Source organism: Oenanthe melanoleuca, chromosome 2 (assembly GCF_029582105.1).
Source record: "Oenanthe melanoleuca isolate GR-GAL-2019-014 chromosome 2, OMel1.0, whole genome shotgun sequence".
NCBI classification, from domain to species: Eukaryota; Metazoa; Chordata; class Aves; order Passeriformes; family Muscicapidae; genus Oenanthe; species Oenanthe melanoleuca.
The window spans coordinates 68,796,416-68,816,894 of NC_079335.1; the positions used below are offsets into that span (position 1 = coordinate 68,796,416).

Below are 20,479 nucleotides of genomic sequence, written 5' to 3' on the forward strand. Positions count from 1 at the left end.
CTAGCCCTCCTCTTAAAACCCTGCCCAACAATTAAACTCATTATTTATCCATATTATTAGTAAATGCTACATTTGAACAGGAGGATTTTAGGTCCTGCTTCCAAACCCTGGATATTAGCCCATAGAGTCAATATTTCCAAGTTTCTCATGAGCTGCTTCACTCTGTACAAGTGAACACAAAACATCCAAGAGACACACTCATTTTGAACAGTTATTTCAGCCCCTAGCTGCAATAACTTAATGCTAAAGCTGGGATAGGATTCATGTTAAATCCACACATAGCCCTTTATGATTTTGAAATACTTTTTTCATGAACTTTCTTATTGATTGATTGATAGGCTTTAATCAACAATAGCATTCTCCTGGTTACCTCAGTTACCCAACAGCTGATCAGTAAGTAGCAGGACATCACTGCATCTGTGCTGCCATGTGCAAGTTTTTCAGATCTTCCAATTTTATATTAACAACCAAGAAAAGTAATTTTTTTAGTTTAGAAATTAATATCTGTAATTCCCCAAACCATCCAAATAATGAATAAAGTCCCCAAACACAAACATGTTCAGCACTAAATTTCAATTTATTGAAATAGTTTATTTGTATATGCTGTACTCAAATGTGCTGTGATGATTTCAGCATGGGAACTAAAAGTGTGCTGTGGTAACAAATTCAGGATTCAGTGCATAGCTTGCTATTGAGTTGGATATTCTGTTTTCCAACTGTAAAGTGCTATGCTACCTTACTTGCTTTTTATGTTAGCCTGTAATACAGTCATTTGGTAAAGATAAGCATGAAGTAAAAAAATTAAGATTCTGATGAATGCTTAACCAAAAAAGAAAAGAAAAAAAAAAAAAACAAAAACAAAAACAAAAAAACCCCACATGAACAGTTGTTTTTTCAGCATTACCAGTGTTTCTGCTTTTATCCAGTTATTGATTTTCAGAAATTACTACAACTGAAACTTTTCTGCTGCTATCTACAGGCCTACACTGTGTAGACACACTGAGTGTGTCTCAACAATTGCTCAGAGCAGTGTTACCGCATAAAAGGAGAAAAACAAAGATCCCCTTACCTCTCCCCTTGGTATGCCCAAGCTTATGTTCTCCACAGCAATGTTCTTCTTACTGAAAGCCCCATAACACTTCCTGAGGTTGTACAGAAGCAGGACATCATTACCAGTCCCTCCACCAAAGAGTCTCTGCCGCTCCCTTTCTACATCAACATCTTCTGAAGGGCTGTCCAAGCTGTTACCTGAGCAGTGACCCCTACAAGAGAGGATGGCAGTAACTGATACATGGCAAACCGGTCATTGCTGCACTCTGCATAACTCTTGTTTTCCTGGCTGTAATCCCTCAGCACTTGGTGATCCATTCTGAACAGAACTCAAGGGGGAAACAACTACGTGGGGTTTTTCTGCAGTTTGGATTAATTTAGGTACACCATGGTATAAGAAGCATTTATCTTCATTTGTTCAAAGGAGCACATCCCATTTTCTTTCTCCAAAAATTAATTCAGTGCTCATTATGGCAAAGAATACAAACAACACACCTTGGTTTCCAGAGGAGATCCCAATGAAGGAAAAGACGTAAAAGAAGTAGTAGCGTTCCCTGAAGGGACATTTCCACAAAAATCCAGCCCAGGAAATCCATCTCAAAGGGGCTCACATAAGAATCTATTCCAAAGTTCCTGGTCAGGTCAAACTTGATCTGATTGTAAGAAAGTTCTATTAAACCCTGGCCTAGGCAGAACTGTGGGAATATGATGAATGCCCATTTGAGGATATTGTAGATGTTCTGAAAACTCTGTATTGAGACATGGCAAGGATGGAGGAGAATAAAGAAAAAAGGAAAAAAAAATTTAGTTTTATCCAACAGCTTAATACGCACACTTGCAAAACTTAATACTGCATTCAAATCTCACTCGTGGTAAACTGAACTCTGAAGTGCATATTGTTAACAATTTTGGGGACAGGATTCACATCATATTGCATTTTAGACTTTCTACATCCATGGCATTCTAATCTTAGTTGAAGTTCACAGAGGGTATCAAAACACACGTAGCCATGATTATTCTATTTCTTTACATTTTAATATTTGACACTATTGAATCTAAATCACCAACTTAAACCCAAGTGAATACCGAATTTGCTTACACACTTGAATGACACATAATCCAGATTTAACTTCAAACATCAAGTTTTTGACCTGTACATGAATAGAGTCATACTCATTCTGAAACTCCTTTCCATCAAGTTGTTTAAGCATCATTATGACCAATTAAAATTACATATATGGCATGAGAATGCACTGTATAAATTACTATTCATACAGTGCATTAGTGATCCTAGAAATATGCAGCTTATCTCTTATGTCAATATTATTCAAACACATTTTACGATGCATATAATCTATTTAATGGACCAGAACAGCTCCCATTATGTGCCAATTACAACTTAATGGTCTAGAAAATGTCAAAGTTTCAATTAACACTGTTTTTCCATTATTGCAGCATGATTTTTTGGGTTATAGACAAGTTAAAATTCAAGATTGTAACAGTCAACACAGTATATTCTAAGACAGAAAAATCACGGGTATTTAAAAACCATATGTTTTTCTTCTGGAAAATTTTTGTCTGTATAAATATGTAAACACAAAATATATGAACATTCTCAAATATACATATGCATGTATATGAGTGTATACATCTCAGTTATGAAAAAGGTAAACCAAAGATTTTATACTGACCTGCACTTTGGAAATTATAGTTAACAAGCGAGGTAAGAGGGTCACTAGCATGGTACACAGGCCAAACACAAAATTTAAGGAGATGTAAGAAATAAAAGCTACATCTGCACTTGAGAAGAATCTGGATGCAAGATACATCCAAGGTAAGGTTGCATATCTGAAAGTTTAAAGAAATAAAACTGTCACAAATAAGTTATTTTTTTGCCTCATTTCCCCCAAAAAAAGTCAGTTATCACGTTAAAAAAAACACACAATCATTGTACCTTATTTTTAAGACAAACAAACAACTCTTCAAAACAAGTAATTTCAAAAAATGACAAATTTGGTATACATATTCTTTAAAAAATTGGCTTAGGCTTCCATAGATGTACACATATTTACTGCTATGTTGTGTGTAGATATAATCCATTTTTGCATATATCATGCACAGCTATTTACTTTGACTATTCCAGACAGCTCACAATCCTGATTTCTGAATGATTGAAACCCATGTACCTTAGCAAGCCTCTTACACAGATATAGAATTAAAACCAAATATTTAAAGATTAAATAATGGTTGCTGAGCAGTTATCTTTTCTGGGAGGCTTCTACAGAAAGGCAGGAAAATGGGGAGGTAGGGAGCAAAGAAAGACAAGAAAAGTAAGTAAAAAACAATAATGTTTGAACTGGAACTGATATTTGTGCCAGTGATATGTGAGAATTGAAAAATCCTATAGACCATGTTATTACTTTAACCAGGTTGTCAGTAGAGTAGTAGCTGTCAAAAATGAGTTCATAACACTATGAGGATAAGACAGCATGTCCATGGCTACATCATCTTCAATGAGAAGCTTTAAAGGAGGGAGGAAGGCACCTCCATCATGACAAGTCAAATTATGCCTATCCAGAACAGAGCACACATATGTTTTTATTTATAAAGAGATGTTTATAAAGATTAAAACAAGGCCCAGGCAATCAGAGCATGCACTTCATGTAAGGAAAATTTCTTTTCCATTCAACATACTGTAAGATATATCTATCAAACAAGCAGTATATAGACTGCAGGAGCATAGGTATCTGCACACACTATTGCACAAAGATAAGAATGTATGCAGTGCATATATAAACATTCCTATACTAACAGGAATTAATATATTAATTCAAATAATAAGAAGAAATATACATAACTGTTTTAATAGTGAGCTCAATGCATAAGCAACTAGCCAAAAATCTGTGAATTCACTTCTTCAGTGCCTTAAAATGTAGTTTAGATTACTACACTAAGTCATAAAAGTCATTTTACTAAATGACTTTAGAATACTTTACGAAGTTGTTCCCTTTTGAATTCAGTTCTGTACTTTATGGATGAATCTTTTGCATTGGAAAATGCCCAAATCCTTTACCTTAAAAAATAAACTTGCAAATCCTGCTCGGAAATAGTAGTAAGGTTATCTTCATACAGGAAGATAAAGGGTAAACAACTCAATGTATGGGTCTCAAATGAAATTGTAAGTATTCAAGATCCCACTGTAATTTTCAGCCTTCTTTTTCCAGTCTTAATCACACAACCTTTTCTTCCCTTCATGCACATACCAAAATCACTGTTCTCAGACTAACACTATCATATATCATAAAGTTCATCCTTGGAAACAGCTCAGGAAAAATGCATGATTTACAGTGTTGTTGCTGTGCTTTAAATGAAAGCAAAATTTTATTTGTTTGCTTATAGCTGCTATGGAATGAGTAAGACTTTCAGGATCCTAAACTTATATGATGTTCAAATGCAGCCTTTAAAGTTGTGGCCAGTCACATCTTCATTTCTATCCTCTTTCTCTCCCTTCAGCTGCAGTTGCAAGTTAGTATTTTCTGAGTATAAAAGACAGAACATTTTGGACAAAATTGCTTAGGTATTCGGACTAGAAAACACCTCTGCAATCATCTAAATGAGAAAAAGGTGTAGTTTAGTTATATTTTTTAAGGAAATCACTTTTAAAGTAACACACTAAGAAACTTGATTATTCTTTAAAGCACACCCTTTTATCTTTGACTTTTTTGTATAACTGGGCTCTTTTTACCTTTTTTTTTAGATCAGAAAATCTGCACAAGTGTAGCCTGAAGAGAAAAAAAAACATTTTTATAGGGAAAAAGATGCAGATGATGATGGCACATAGATGAATGAGTATATGCACAATATGGGGGAAGAATAAAATGGCCACAATAGGTTTGATCACATTTACAGTGTAGTTAGGCTGAATAAAGGGTAGATTAGGAAGAGTGGCAATTCTGAAGTTTATCAATGTCCTTGAGACATGTTAAACTAACAGACAGCTATTGGATCTTTAATATATGTTAATACACATTGAATACACAGATTTCCTTTTTAAAAAATCTCTACAACATCTGTTATGTCAGGCAAAGCTGGAGGAGTACAGCAGGGATTGTATTGAGCTGATTAAGCTGCATCTGCAGTCAACAAAATAAGACCCATTTTCATTCAATAATTGTTTTTCTGAAATACTCAAAGTTTAACTCAACATTTTGTTTACAACAGTGCCTCAATTGCTTGTTTGACTAAGATTTCTATGGAAGCCTATGCCTTGCTAATATGACAGCAACTGGATCACAATAAGGATTCAATGGTTGTAGAGCTAATTTTAAAAAAAATATGAGATTTCATTGTGTGAAATCTTTGCACTAAGACTAGTTAGAATTTGTGCCTTTAACTTGAAGGAATCACTTGATGGAAGTGCAGAAGAAAGGAAGCGAGTGTGGTACAAAAGATACAAAGAGGAGGAAATTATGACTTTGGATGTTTCATACAAGTTATTTACAACATCCCAACGTAATGACCTCTAGAATATTTCATTCTAGTTTGGCTATTCACATCCAGGAAAGATGAGCTCAAACTGGAATTATAAGGAAAAATGATAAATAGAATTATGCAAAGAATTTGGAAGGTTTTATAAAAGAGGACTTGGCTTGCAAAAGGCATTTGATGAAGGACAGTTATGAAATATGCTTCTGAATAAACTTAGGCTAGAATTTCCAAGAAAAGATCCAGCTTTGAGGATACCTAAGCAGTTTCCAAAAAAACGAGTTGCTGGAGGCACAAAACTTTGTAAACAGTTTTAAGGTACAGTACAGTAAATTGGGAGGGTTTTTCTAAGTGTTTAGCTGAGACTCTTTCTGTAATAGAACATGTCCTGATCTTGTAGAAGATCCTTTCTTCTTCCCTTCTCTACCACTCTCTTACAAAGCAGCTATATTTCATTATCTAAACATCTGTCACATAAGATATTCACTCTCCCCTACAAAGGTACCAACAATTAGTTGCTTGAAATCAATAATAAACTTCTCAGAAGCCTTTTCCTTTAGCAATTAATCTTCAGCATTTCCAACATCACCTTAGACAGCACATGGGAAGAGCTATGAGTCCCAGTTTGTTTCAACAGACCTGGGACCTCTATCTCTAAATAAATAAATAACTTTAAAATCAATTTCTATTGGAAATATTACCTGAAATCATGGTGTATTGCAGAAGTGCATGTACAACAAAACTTAAATTTCGCCCCTCTAGTGACACAACAGAATACACCATTAATTTGATTTTTCCCAGGGCTGAACAGGCTTACTTTTATAGATATATCCATCCCTTGTTTAACCAGTTAATTTCATCTTCTACAACAGGATCGGTTTTTGGTTGGTTTTTTTTTTTTTTTTTCCCACTGGTTGCTTGGGGTTTTATTTTTGTTTTGGTTGTTCCTGTTATCTTGTGAAACAAAGCAAGGAGTAGCATGGCAGAACTTTCCTCTCTCACAGTACTATTGGGAGACAAATCTCCAACCATCCCAGTACTTCACATTGGACAGCCTTCTCACTGGAAATATAAACTCCTGGAGCTATGCCAAATTACAGAAAATGTATAGAGCTGCAATAAAAGCTGTTTCTTACCTTCTTGATAACATTCTGCACAGCTAAGCACTGAAATTCTGACCTATGCTAATATTGCCTGTTTTTCTGGAAGATAACATACAATCAATTTCTAACAGCAAACTTCTGTTATACAGGCTGAGTATCTTCTGAGACATTTGCACTTTTCTATTTTTTGTGAGTAAATCTCTCTCCACTTTTTGCGTTTAATTTTCAAGCTCACATTTCAGCCTGTTTTCTCCCTTTATTTTGCTGAATCATAATTGCTTACAAAGACAGAAAACCATGCATCCACCAGCAGGTGTAAACTATGTCTAAAGATTTGTTTGTTTCTTAGAAGCTGTAATTCCACAGTAGCATTTCCAAACACATACCCAAAGAGTATCAGCAGCAGAGAAGTGGCTGCCAAGTTCTTTCGGAAAGTGAAGGCTGAAAGCTGGAAGGCACTAATAACACCAACACACAGGGTGACTGGAACCATGTAAAACAGCTAGAAACAGAAGGAAAAAAAAATTGAGTAGGTGAGCATCTCTTACTGGTCTTACCTAATTTGCATAGAAGGGTTTTACAAACTAATTTCTCCATACTTACAATACAATTATAGTATAAGTTAGGAAGAAATAGGTAGAAGAGCTTGGAGATTTGATAGTCTGCATTTGCTGTGAAACTGCCCCCTAGACATTAAACAACCTGACAAGATAAAATTTGACTACAGAATATCCCCCTTAATCCTATTTCTATTGACCTTTCCAATACATCCATTTAACAAGTTAACTCTTCCAGATAATGAGTCCGTGTGGGGCTATTGCTCCAAAACATGAAATTACACTGTGAATACAGAGAATTGGTTTCAGAAACAGCAGTTTCCCTGATTGGTGCTGCATTCATATGGGATAATAATAATGATGCAATTTTAAAAGACATTTTAATGAAGGACCATGTGTGCTGATGAAGCAAATTTCATCTTTTATAGGAAATGTACACAATATGTAAAAGCATTACAGCCATTAGGTAAAAAGGAAAACAGTTTCTCTATTTAGTCTCTTGACATAATGGTCAGCAGGGTGGGATTGGTACAGGAGATTCACATCCAAGAATTCAAGAGAGAGGGGTTCTGCTGGAAAATAGCAGTGTCAGGATGTGAAAACCTGTGCTCAGCTCTATTTTTAGTGTCTGCCTGCTCTGTGCACTGAACCTGAGCTCACTAGGGCAATGACTGCCTCCATTTCTGCTTATGTAATATTTAGCTTTATAGCTTTAACCTAATAGAACTGAGATTCTGAGATAAAACTGCAATAGAGGCAACAAATCAAGGTCCAGCTAAATATTCAGTTTAGAAGAACAAAACACTGTTAAAATTAGAATTTCATACTGAAGTACGATGAAAACCTGTTCCAAATTAAACCAGAGGCCATCACATCTTTGCTACTAGGAAAATATGAGGTTTTTAAGAGAAGGGCAGTGGAGTAAAATGTAGATGGATGCAATGTTCTCATCTTATTCACAGTGTACCTTTTCTTTGCCATACACAAGTATCATAAATTACCACCTACAGATATATGTTTCAGTTATCCTGAAGCTGTTTAAAAATATTGCAGAGAGAAGTCACAAAGCATTTGAGTACCAGTATTTTTCAATAGATCTGAGGCTTCTGCTAGAAATAAATAAATAACTTTAAAATCAAATTCTATTGGAAATCTTACCCTGAAATCATGGTGTATTACAGAAGTTGTGCATGTACAACAAAAAAACCTTAATTTTGTCCATCTAGTTACACAAGCTTAATCTGAACAAAATGTGCCTATTTCTCTTTAAACTGTCTTAGCACTTATACTCTTTTTCCATTTGTTGAACATAATAATGAATATCATTTGTGCCTATAAACACAGTGAGAACAGTCTGATTCTCATGAGAGCAATTTCATAAATCAAACTTCTGCAGGCCTAGTAAAGATTCTGCTACCAGTAATACAGGACACAGCCTGTAATACTTGAAATACACAGAGGGATTTAAAATTTGACAGTTCATATATTCATGTGTTCAGTGTCCCTAAATGATCTGCAGCACAATTAGCATTTAAAGCAGTGTCTGTTCTTTCCCACACCATGATTGATCATGCAGTACTGTTGAATTTGTGAGAACATTTTGAGAGATTGGCAGAAAATAATGAGGAGTTGACTTTGTTCACAAGGAGAAACTGAATGATGAAGGACTGTTTTTAACCAAGCCTTCTCATCTGAAGCAGCAGCAAAAAAAAATAGCAAGATTGACTGGCCAAGTAAATAACATTTGGAAAAATGTGCTCTTACCTCAAGATTGCTCAAGGGTGAAAATTCTGATTTCAAGCATGGATGGGTGAAGATCTAATGTTTCAGAATTAGAATGGTCTAAATGAAAACAGAGTGTTCCAAAAATTTCTGTTCCTAACCAGAATCCAACCTAAAGGTTGGAAAGGACTTTAAGAACATGAGGGCAGTGCTGGATTAATGATTGGACAAGTCCACCACTAAACCATGTCCTTCAGTGCCATATCTGTAGGTCCTTTAAATACTTCTAAAGATGGTGACTCCACCACTTCCTTGTACTGCCTCTTCCAGTGCTTGACACAAATAAAAGATCATAAAAATCTCTCATTTTATCCACAACACATAATATAATTATGCCTTAAAGTAGCTGACTAGTACTTTCAGTTTTCTCCACTAATTTGTAAGTTTTTGCCAGTGCATGGCAAAATTCAAAGCACTGAAATTCCTACTGTGAGCTGCTGTGGGAAGATTTTTTCTGTCTAGACTGATTAGCCAGCTTCCTTTTATTTGTAAATTAGAGTACTTGGCTAAAACTAGCAAATCATTTACTATTCAACTTCAGGGAGGAAGGAACACAAGCCCTGCCCTGCATTAATGTAGGAATGGTGACTTAAAGTTTGTTAGTATGTCAGCCCAGAGCTGTAACTCTGTGCAAGTCAAATCTTATTCATGTATCTTGTGACCATATCTCCTTTTCTCATTTATAAGAAACCAGCCTAAAATTTACACCTGAGCACGAGCTGCCCCACATAGCACATACCATATCACAGCAGAAGTGAGCAAGCCAGTAAGTTTTGTAGCCCAGGCCTGCCATGTGCTGCAGGCGTTTTGTCCCAGATACTCTGTCCCTCACTGTGGAGGTGCCAATGGATGCAGTGAGGATGGAGAAACCCAGCATGATGCACAGTGCGACCCCACACTGACGGACGTTCTCCATTCTAGGGTAAAAGGCAAAATAGTGCAGTGAAAACACAATGGGGAAAATCCCCTCAAACACTAGCATTTTTCAGGCCAACTTCTCACCAAAACACTAGGCATTAGAACCTTAATCCTGACTGCAAACACCATAGAATCACAGAATGGTTTGGGTTGGAAGGGACCTTAAAGATCATCTAGTTCCAACACCCTGCAATAAGCAGGGACACAATGTCTCTACACTGTCAAGATTTAATTAAAGACCAGGAACAAGATGTGTTAAGTTACAAAATTATAGGTGAGTTACAGAGCACAGCATGTGTCTGAGTTGTAAAGTGAAGCTTGTGCAAATATTTCCCATTTACAGAAAACTAAAATTGAAACCCTCGAAAATAATTTGAAACAGTTACTCTGTTTTAAACTGTTATGACACAATCAGCATAAATTCAAAATTTACAAAATACTGCAACCATTTTCGGTATAAACAGTGGACTTGACAGACAGACCACACTAAAATTGTTTTACTCAGTAAAACTGAATTGTGTCTATCAATTCATAGCATCTACTCCAGGAAACATATATTCTTATTTAATTGATAGTTTCAATTGTCTGCTGATTGCTGCTGTGAAGCATTTTAAGGGTTTGCTCACATTTTATCCTCATCCAACAAGGCTCCTCCATATGGCTGGCTGTAGAGTGTTATCCCTGTGAAAAGAAAAAAATAAATCATGAAAAATCAAATCTTTTTAAGGATTCCAAGTTCTGGAGTACACAGTTAACACTTGTTGCACATATGAATAAAAAGGCTGTAATGAACAGAAAGAGGTCAAACACCAGTCTGCAAAACCAAACACTGTCTCCCATTGAGAGAACTCCCGAGTTTAGAACCATTAAAAACTTATGAATAAACATAAGTAGTAGCTGCTTTTCTGCATTCTGAAGTTCAGAAATTGGTTTAACAGTGCAATATATTGCTACAGAATCTACATCACAGAAGAGACCGAATACAAAACCTAAAGTAGAATTTGTTCATATACCTCATCTTCTGGGGTAAGGCAGATTGTTACTGCAATTTATACACTTGGTTTAGATTTTAGATTCGATCTTTCAGCAATTTTTAGATTACTGATGTTTTGCTGAGAAAAACTGTTTAGCTAAATTCACAAAAGGAAAAAAAACATACCTTTGATTGAAACTATAGAGCTCTACATTAAAAACACTCACAGTTCAGGAGACCAAGAAAAAGCCTGAGCAGGCAATGCATTCTTAGGCTTATTTTGGTTCTTCATGCAACCAACCTGTAGCAATCTAGCAAAATTAACTTTGGAATTGGAAGGTAGTTTGTGAACAAAAACTGTGCCTTTTTGCTTTTTTTCTTTTCAAGCAAAAGAAGAAAAATGGTGGGGGCTGAAGGTGCAAAACATCCCTTCAGAAGTTGCTGTTCCACTGGACTTGATGCTGTTCATATCTCTGGTGGTGTGTCTGACAGATGTGCCAGCTGTGCTGGTTTTGTGCTGGATGGAATCCATTTTCTTCACAGTAGCTGGTATGGGGGTATGTTTTGGATTTGTGCTGGAAACGATGTGGATAACAAAGGGATGTTTTAGCTATTGCTGAGCAGCCCTTGGAGCCAAGATATTTTCTGCTCCTCCCCTGCTCCACCAGTGAGGAGAACAGGGAGCTGGGAGGGGTCACAGAGGGACAGCTGACCCTGACTGACCAAAGGGACATTCCATCTATAGGGCATCATGCTCAGCCTGTAACATGGGGGAAGACTGAGGAATGGGAGGGGTGTTTGGAGCAATAACATTCACCTTCCTAAATCAGTCTTAGGTGTGATGGGGCCCTGCTCTCCTGGGAATGGCTGAACACCTTTCTGGCCACAGGAAAGGGTGAATGAATTCCTTGCTTTACTTGTGTGTATTACTTTTTTTTTTTTTTTTTTTTTTAAGTATTAAGCTGCTTTTATCTCAACCCATGTGTTTTATCACTTCTAATATTCTCTCTCTCACACCACTGGGGGAGAGTGAGCAAGTGGGCCTTAAGTTAAACCATGACATCAGCATTATTTGATTACTTTCTAAATAAATCTATGCTGTTCCAAATTAAGACAAACAAAGAAAGAAATCTTAATCCTAACACAATTATAATTTTTCCAGTATCTTTGGTAAAGACATAAATTGTTGGTAGCCTTAGATTTTCTCTGTGGGGCGCCACTTAATTTAATTTGTTACAGTCCAGATGCATAAAGATAAAAAATATCTTTGCTCTAGTAATGGGTACAATTTTACTAAGCATGGATCTGTTTGCCCCTTTAATTTTTCATTCCTCATTTTCAAGAGAAAGCAATCTAAACATCACTAAGTCACTGCATGGTAAAAAGCTGGAAAAACAGGTTGATAATTAATTCACACACAAAACTTGTACAAGATAAGGAGTTTTCAAATAATAGCTAAATGCAGTACGCTGAAGCCCAGTGGTAGTTAGAAAAACAAAAGAAGATTCAAGCCAATAACGTTTTGATGTATCATTAGTAGATACCTTGCTATTTGTAGAAGTCTTTCATGTCATGTACCTTCAGGGACTGTTTAAAATTTTCCTTTGTTTTTCTTTTAAAGCATTAATTTTTTAAACACTTGCTGCTATTTGTTCTGAAGCAAAACTGGCATATCAAAGAAAATTATTTTTTCCCACTGGAACCACTGCATTTCCATTTATGTAAAAGAGAAACAGCATGACAGAAAAAAGTTTAGTATAGTTCCCAGAAAGCTTTTCTAGGCTTTTCTAATGCTTGAATAAATGTTGGTATATTAGAAGAACAAATTGTGCAACATGCAGAATTGGAAGGGACCCACCAGGATCATCAGATCCAACTCCTGACCCTACACAGGGCACCTCAAAAGTCACACCATGTACTAAAAACATTGCCCAAACACTCCTTGAACTCTGTCAGGCTGGTGCTGTTACCACTTCCCTGTGGAGCCTCTTCAGAGCCCACCCACCCTCTGGATGAAAAACCTTTTCCTTTGGGATATCCAACCTAAACCTCCCCTAGGCCAACTTCAGGCAATTTCCTCAAGTCCTGTCACTGGTCACAGGAGTGAAGGGATCAATATCTGCCTCTCCACTTCCCCTTGTGAGAATGCTGAAGAATGCAGTGAGGTCTCTCTCCAATTTCCTCTCCTCCAGGCTGAACAAACCAAGTGACCTCAGTTGCTCCTCACACAGCTTCCCCTCCAAGCCCTTCACCATCCTCATGGCCCTCCTTTGGCTGCTCTCTAACAGCTTAATGTCTTTTTTATATTATGGCACCTCTGCATAAAACCTTAAATAAGGTGAGGCCACTCCAGTGCAGAGCAGAGCAGGACAATTCCCTTCCTTGCCCAGCAGCAAGATCTCATGGGGGAACTAATAAAACTTTCAGATTACTGCATTGGTATTAAACAAAAGTCTATTGACTTGTGTTCCATACATGGAAGTGCACTGCTTTAACTTTCTAGTACAGAATAAAGGGATACTGTGAAAAAGAGATAATTGCAGGGGAAAATAAAAACCCATGACATTAAATAGCATAATGCTCCTTGCAGTATTATATCATACAATACCAATCAAAAAGCAAATTACACTGAATTAATTTCCTTCTATGGAAGAGTCACAAAAACTAATCACATTCCTTGAAAGTAGCAAAATTTTTGACATTCAACTTCCATTCAAATCATGTAGATTAAACAAAGGATTACGTTTTTCTTTTAATTTACACTCACAACTGAAATTAAATTTCACAAGGTCATGGATAACAAGTACAAAAAGTACGACTCTGCTAAACTTAGTTCAGTTGTGTTTAGAATTCAAAATTCTATCACTGCATTAAGTATACTTGCCTTTACTTCAGTATTTTAAGTTTTTTCAAGTAGTATGGAGCATGACAATCTCTGAATTTGCTACTTTTTTAGTATAATTTTTTCTTCCCTCGACCCCATTGTCAAAAAATAGATTATTAAATTACATAAAGCCAATAGACTGACCTGTAATTCACAGAGGAAAGAAGTTCCCTTGAACTCAAGAAAAATGTTATAAATTGTCTTCAAATACCAGAACAAACCAACAGAATTAATATATGGTATTTTCTATTATATGTATAATTTTTTTATTTTAAAAACCCTTCCATGTACTTCTATAACCTCTGCCTTCCTACATTTCTTCTAATCACCTAGACCATCTTTTTACGCATATCTCTGTCCCAATACAGCTGTTAGCATGATGTAAAATGTACTTATTGATACTTTCTTGCCTTTATATGCCTTTTTACTGCGTAAAGCTGTTATAATGAGGCTCATTAAGTTGAAAACTATCTGCCATCTTTGAGGACTTTAAAACTATAAATGACAGATAAACCAAGAAGTTCTAAATTATAAAGCTCCTATTAAACAGATGCTTCTGGTGTTTATGCAAGGATTTTTTAAGGACTGTACTAGCAAGCCTTGTGTGAGCAGCCCTCAGGGCAAATTTTACCTTATCAGTATTCACAAGGGAGGAGCAAGCCAGGCAATAACACCAAATATGATACGATTCAGCACTAATTCTGCTCCTTTTCATAAATTTCTCAGTATAAAAATTATTTCTTCCACTTCTACAGATTGCCATTATATTCCCCTGACTTAATCACAACAAAAATTTTCTTTAATGTCCTAAAACATCCTTTGGCTATGTTCTCAGCATGCAGTTGGTCACATTATTTTTACAGTGATGACTTAGGCTTTTTTATGGGTAGAGGTGAAAAATTGTAACAGACACCCATTCCAAACTTTCCAGAACCACGCAAAAGCAATTCAGGAATGGGAAAAACTGTGACCATGGAGAATCTTACAATTTAATGGTCTATTCAGAGAGAACGAGAACACCATGATGAAAGACTTTCGTAGACCTTTTAACCTTTAATACACAAATGAAGAGTTTCCAAAATTATTTCCCTTGTTTGAGTAGGAGGGCATCTCAAAGAAAGGAGCATCCCTTTATGCCTGTTAGTTGATATATTTATGCCTGTATAGCTCTGAAAAGGAATTAACTCAGATGTCAATCCCAACAGAAAGCACAAGACAGCTACTTTGGTAATATTTTCTTAGCTTTTTTCTTTCTCCTATGAGGCTTCTCTTTCTTTCTTTTCTCAGTGGTTTTGCCTGCAGTTAACTACATTTTTGTGTCTTTATTTCCCTCATTTTTTTCTTTTTTAAAGGCTCAGTTGTCCTCTCTCGTACTGCTGAATGAAATACTTTGCTTTATACTACTGAGAACAAGGACATTTTTACCTGTCCTGCAAGCCACATTACTAGGGAAAAAAAGAGGTGGGAAGTAGTCAGATTTACAGTTTACAGTGCTTTACAGTTTAACTAAATTTCAGAAGTAGCACAGCTGGGGCCTAGGCAGCAGAGTGTATTTACTTTGAAAATGTCACTAGGAGCCTCATGCTGCATGATTAATGGTAGACATGGCAGTAAACTCTTCATGGTACCCTCTTCAGCTTCTCTATTAATTCTCTTTTGTATTCTCCCTTCCAGGTGGAACAATCTTACTCCTTTCCCACTGTTCATGCTTAAACAAATTTTCGATACTAATTTGTTAAAAAGGCATTCCTAAACTAGTGAAATAGATTCTTTACTAAATATTAGAAGGATTGTAACATTTCCTACAATCAAATATTACACTTTTCCATTCTGGATAGGAAAGCACACACGAAAAAGGAAAATGCATCCATATTAGACAAATTTGCTGTGAACATTCTGCATCCTGCCCTGTTACCATTCAGGAGCTGCACAACACCATATTTCCCTATACCAGCATCTTATTAACAGTCTGCAATCTGTGCCTTCAAAAGAAATTGCTCTAAATCTTTCATCTCACATCTAAACCAGTTGACCCTCTGTCAATAAATAAACACATGCACAATTTGGCATAACTTTGGAGAGCTGGAATTTCCATCCTGTACATAATAAAGAACAGAAAACATTGGTAGTCTGGTCCACCCCACCTGGGCACAGCTTTCCACATAAACATATTTCAAAATCTGTGGTTTTTCAGTGAAAGTGAGGAAAGTGGTATGACCCCAGCAATACTTTTTCAGTATCAATTGGAGAAATCTAGATAAAAAAACCTTAATGATCTTCAAGCTTGTATGCCATTACTGTAGATTAGTCAGAGCTGTCCTTGGGTATATTTTGTGGTTTTATTTATAATCTGTCTCTTGGCACTTTGTAAACCATCTCTTATGTCAAGCTGAGTCTTGCGTACTTAGATCAGTTTAGAACTGTACTACTTATTCTGAATACCATGGTTGGGGCAGATTTGAGGAGAAGAGCAATCTAGCTTTCATTATTCCAGACATTTTATTGCAGACTAAATTAAATATGGTGTATAAGAAAAATGGAGGTAGTGTGTGGGCACACATATATATATATATAAAACACAGAAAACCGGAAGTTTACAATTTATATAACATGGAGAATTTCACAGACAGCACCATCATTAATGGTTTCTATTTTAGTTTCCCCCACTAACTAGACATGGCTAAGGAGATCCCACCCAAAGGCCATTTCACAGTTTCCTTTTAAATAAGGTTTAAAGTTATAATTTGCAAAGCATTCAGGAAGCTATACAGGCATATTCCAACAAAATTCATCTGAAAATGACTCCCTTGATCTCTTCTGCTCTTTTGAACAATTGAATCTGAAATAAATGGGGATGCTACATGAAAGCTTGCAATGAATCCCAGTATAAAAGTTTTTTTTAAAAATCAATGACTTCAATAGAAATCCTATGATGGGATAGCTGCATCACAAAAGGCTCTTCATTTTTGTTCTTTGAACAATGGAAGAAATTTTTTTTACTGTTCTACTTTACAGACATCATTATAGACGACAACCACTCCTTTTTTCTTTATGTAACCTTAATCTAAGAGGGAGATTATGGACCTTCTCCTATTCTCCAGGATGAGAAACACATTCTGACTCAATGTTTACAATTAGGTGTGAAAAATAACATTTTTACTTGATCAAAATATCTATCCTAAGCTTAAGCAAAAAATATTACCCTTTAGTTTTTTATTCCTCTTCATTATTGGATTTTTATTTGTCCAGAATTACATTACTTAGTTGTGAGAATACAGCATTTCAGGAACAGATTAGAAAACATCACTCATATAAGCTTGAATATCGGTCAAAGGTGAAGGGTTTTGACAGAAATCCAGCACATCTTACTTTCTTTGTTGAAGTGTCTTACTAACATCTTTTAAAATTCATTTATTGACACATTAATTTTCATCATCTGCTACTGAATTTATAACCCACTAGAAAACAGAATGCATTTGATTTCCTCCACATTTGAGACAGATGATTTTCTCCCCACAGTGGGATCACAGACTCATATGATGATGAAGGTGGGATGGATATCCATATTACAGAGAAAAATTTTATACATGTTTTTATACAAGAAGTATTACTGAACTGCTCTTCCAAAAGAGACATCTCATCCATTAACTACCATAAACTGACATAAACTGACTGGGCCAATTTCTGTTGCTCCATTGACTTACATGCACCTCCTGCTGAGCATACACATTTTCTTCAACAGACATACCACTCTTTATATGAAAATTACATTAAAAAAAAACATTGTAACTTTCCAAGCATCCTCACTGAGAAATTTACCAGTAATGCCAAATTGCTAAGAAACAGTGGTGAGGAGAAATCTCTCTACCTATAGAGATTACAATAGCAAAAAGGACAGATTTTTTAATCACTAAATAAATATAATTTCATGCTGCTGCATGCTGAAGAGTCAGTAACTTGGGCTGATAGAACAAAAATTAATAATCAATTTTTTTCAAAGCTTTTTGAACAGGCCCCTGTGGATTTCTGTGTGATTAAAACTAGTGCAAGGCAGGTAAAATTTTTTCCTTCAAACTTCCATACCAAGTCATAAGTCTACATTCCCTGTATCCTCATGACTGCAGAAAAGACTTTAGACAAAAGCAATTGGCCTCCTGCTCAGCTCCTTGCTATCAAAACCTACCACAAACTTGGACCAGTGCTACAGATCTCCACTGGAAGTTACTGGATCTGTCCTTGTGAGCAAAGCAGGTAGAACTCAGCATGTGGTCTGTAATGACTGCTCCCTCCTCCTAAGATCTTGGGAGAGCTTTAACTAGGTTCATGTACAAGAAATACACATAGGATATAACTGCAAAGTGAAAGGGTCTCTTAGCTTTTGTGTGAGCACTTATGCTGTTGATCTTGTTGACCTCACTCAAGTTTGCTTCAATATCATAAATATCATATTGCTGCTCTTGGGTTTACATCCATGGCAATGCTTTACTCTGTTGTAGTAAGCTTTTTGTTGTAATTTTTTTTTTTTTTTTTTTTGTGATGGAAGAAAAGACTTTGTCCTTACAGTCCCTTTAAAGGGCCAAGTTATGTCACTTAAAAGCAATACAGAAGCACTGGTGCTGTTGACAGGCAAAAAATTGTTCAGTGAAGAAACATGTCATTAATGCGAGGCAGAACTACAAAACCATGTTTCTGCAACATCTTAAGGAGCTTCCTTACAGCAATTTCCAACAATATTCTAGAACTGACCTTGCTTATAAACAGAGATTGGAAGAAGAAAAAAAAAATCAAAAGTAATAGATTTCAGTGTTGGAACACAGTATGTGGTCTTCTGACTGCTGACTTACAGGACCTGCATACATGCAAATTGCATACAGCAATTTGAATACCAAAAGCATATGAATAGCTCTTCTCTGTTAGAACAGCATCCATAAATAAGAGGAAGCTAAAAGTCAAAGTGGACTCAGATCAAGTGGCATATATAGCACTGGAAAGTTGTTGAGTTTTTTAGAAATAAAATATGCATATGTATGGGTCTCCACAAAAAATTCATATGTATGCACGTGTGTACATACATGCACACACACATACAAGTAAGAGCACACAAACTAATACATACATACACATGTATAGGTTGGTAACTTGACCTCTCTTCCCAACATTTCTGTGACAGCTCCCTCTGCATTATGCCTCAAGAGCACGATTAGTCCACCTTTATTGCACTTCTCCAGAAGATGAAGAAATAAATTAATTACTTTCTAGTTCTTAAGCTCTACTTCTGCAGGCAGCTAACATGTTCTGCCACAAGATTATACCAGCCCATACTTGTACAGATGTCATACTTGAAGTATTTCTTAAGCACTGTTGTGCTTGCTGTGTTTCTGTGTCATGCAATATCAAAAAATACATCATGCCCAGAATCTTTGGATAGCTATCATTTTCTCTGAATGTAGGCAGAACAGTAAATCCTGATTCTCCATTATAGATATAAAAGCAAGAGTACACAAACATTTAAGTTCCAGAATGGGATTTCTCATGGTATGGAGAAAAAGCTAGCATCAATACAACTCTTGAAATGCAGAGAAAGTTGATTAAAAATTGATTTGTACTAAATTAAAATATCATTTCATTCAAAGTTTCTGTGTAAACACTTTACTTTTGATCCATTCTCATAATTTATTTAGAAAAATAAAACCCCCGCCATCTTGAAAGTAAACCATTGCTGTTTTTTCTTGGATATTCCAGAAGGTTCTATTTTTAGATTTACCATTACAGAAAACCATCCTTGCTTTACTAGAACTCTTAAAAACTGGTCAAAAGTTCTTTTTAAATTTTTCTAAACCAAATTCCAATTTAGCAGAATCTTAAGAATGAAAGGAACTAGAATGAATAGACGTTAACCTGAACCTCTGAAGTTAATCAAGGCCGGATTTCAAACTAGATTTCCACATCCTAAAAGTTCATCTGTGTTGAATAGCTGAGTCTTTGGCTGCAGTCATTCTTTTAGATGGCAGTTCATAAAATTTTTACTTTAACAGACTTTTATAAATAATAAGATATAGTAGCTTTTCCTGTTCCTTGAGTAACAGGATGCTATGAAACATCACATTGCTGTGTGAATTTACAGGCTTATACGGATTTGCCTTGGATATTTATATAAGGAGATGTAGCAAAGTGCCAAAGAAGTTATAAATCCAGAGTCTGTTGTGCATTAGTCATGCCATTTAAGTAAGCCCAGTAGTAATTTCAGAGGGACTAACACCCCAAACCAATTTGCACTTAATTATTTCACAGGAATATCTTTGTAAGGACCTCATACAGCATATTGAGCTTTAAATTCAAATTTTACCTTACTTATCTACATTCCCCACATAAACTTTCTGTGTAATTAAAATTTTCATTTTTCAGTCCTCCAAAGAAATGGGATTCTGAAATCCTACTGTAAACTGAAAGATTTTCATGCTTATAATTATTTTTCCAAAATATATTAATAAATAGAAAGAAAGACTATTACCATACTGTCTCCAATCCACATTAGAAGGCAAATTCAGCCACAGAATGAAGTTATTGAGTTCATTTAAATAGGATGGCAGCGAATGGAAACCTTTTTGGTTATACCATACCTGGAAGAAAGAATGGAAATTGTCAATCAAAATTTAGTTAGATCTGGATGCTGATCTGCAAGCTCACATCTCTTTAAGAATTGAATGAAGGACGTCTAATTCCTCTG

The 20,479-nt window shown here is 35.8% G+C and overlaps 1 protein-coding gene across 1 annotated transcript in view; it reads right to left on the reverse strand.

The window, feature by feature from the left end:
• Positions 1 to 20,479, reverse strand: part of ABCA13 (ATP binding cassette subfamily A member 13) — a 164,766-nt gene that overhangs the window by 37,750 nt on the left and 106,537 nt on the right. Inside the window, 7 exon segments of the mRNA XM_056484532.1 lie at positions 1,070 to 1,262; positions 1,546 to 1,799; positions 2,742 to 2,898; positions 7,025 to 7,140; positions 9,717 to 9,894; positions 10,522 to 10,576; positions 20,264 to 20,372. Coding sequence (XP_056340507.1) covers positions 1,070 to 1,262; positions 1,546 to 1,799; positions 2,742 to 2,898; positions 7,025 to 7,140; positions 9,717 to 9,894; positions 10,522 to 10,576; positions 20,264 to 20,372 — 1,062 coding nt within the window.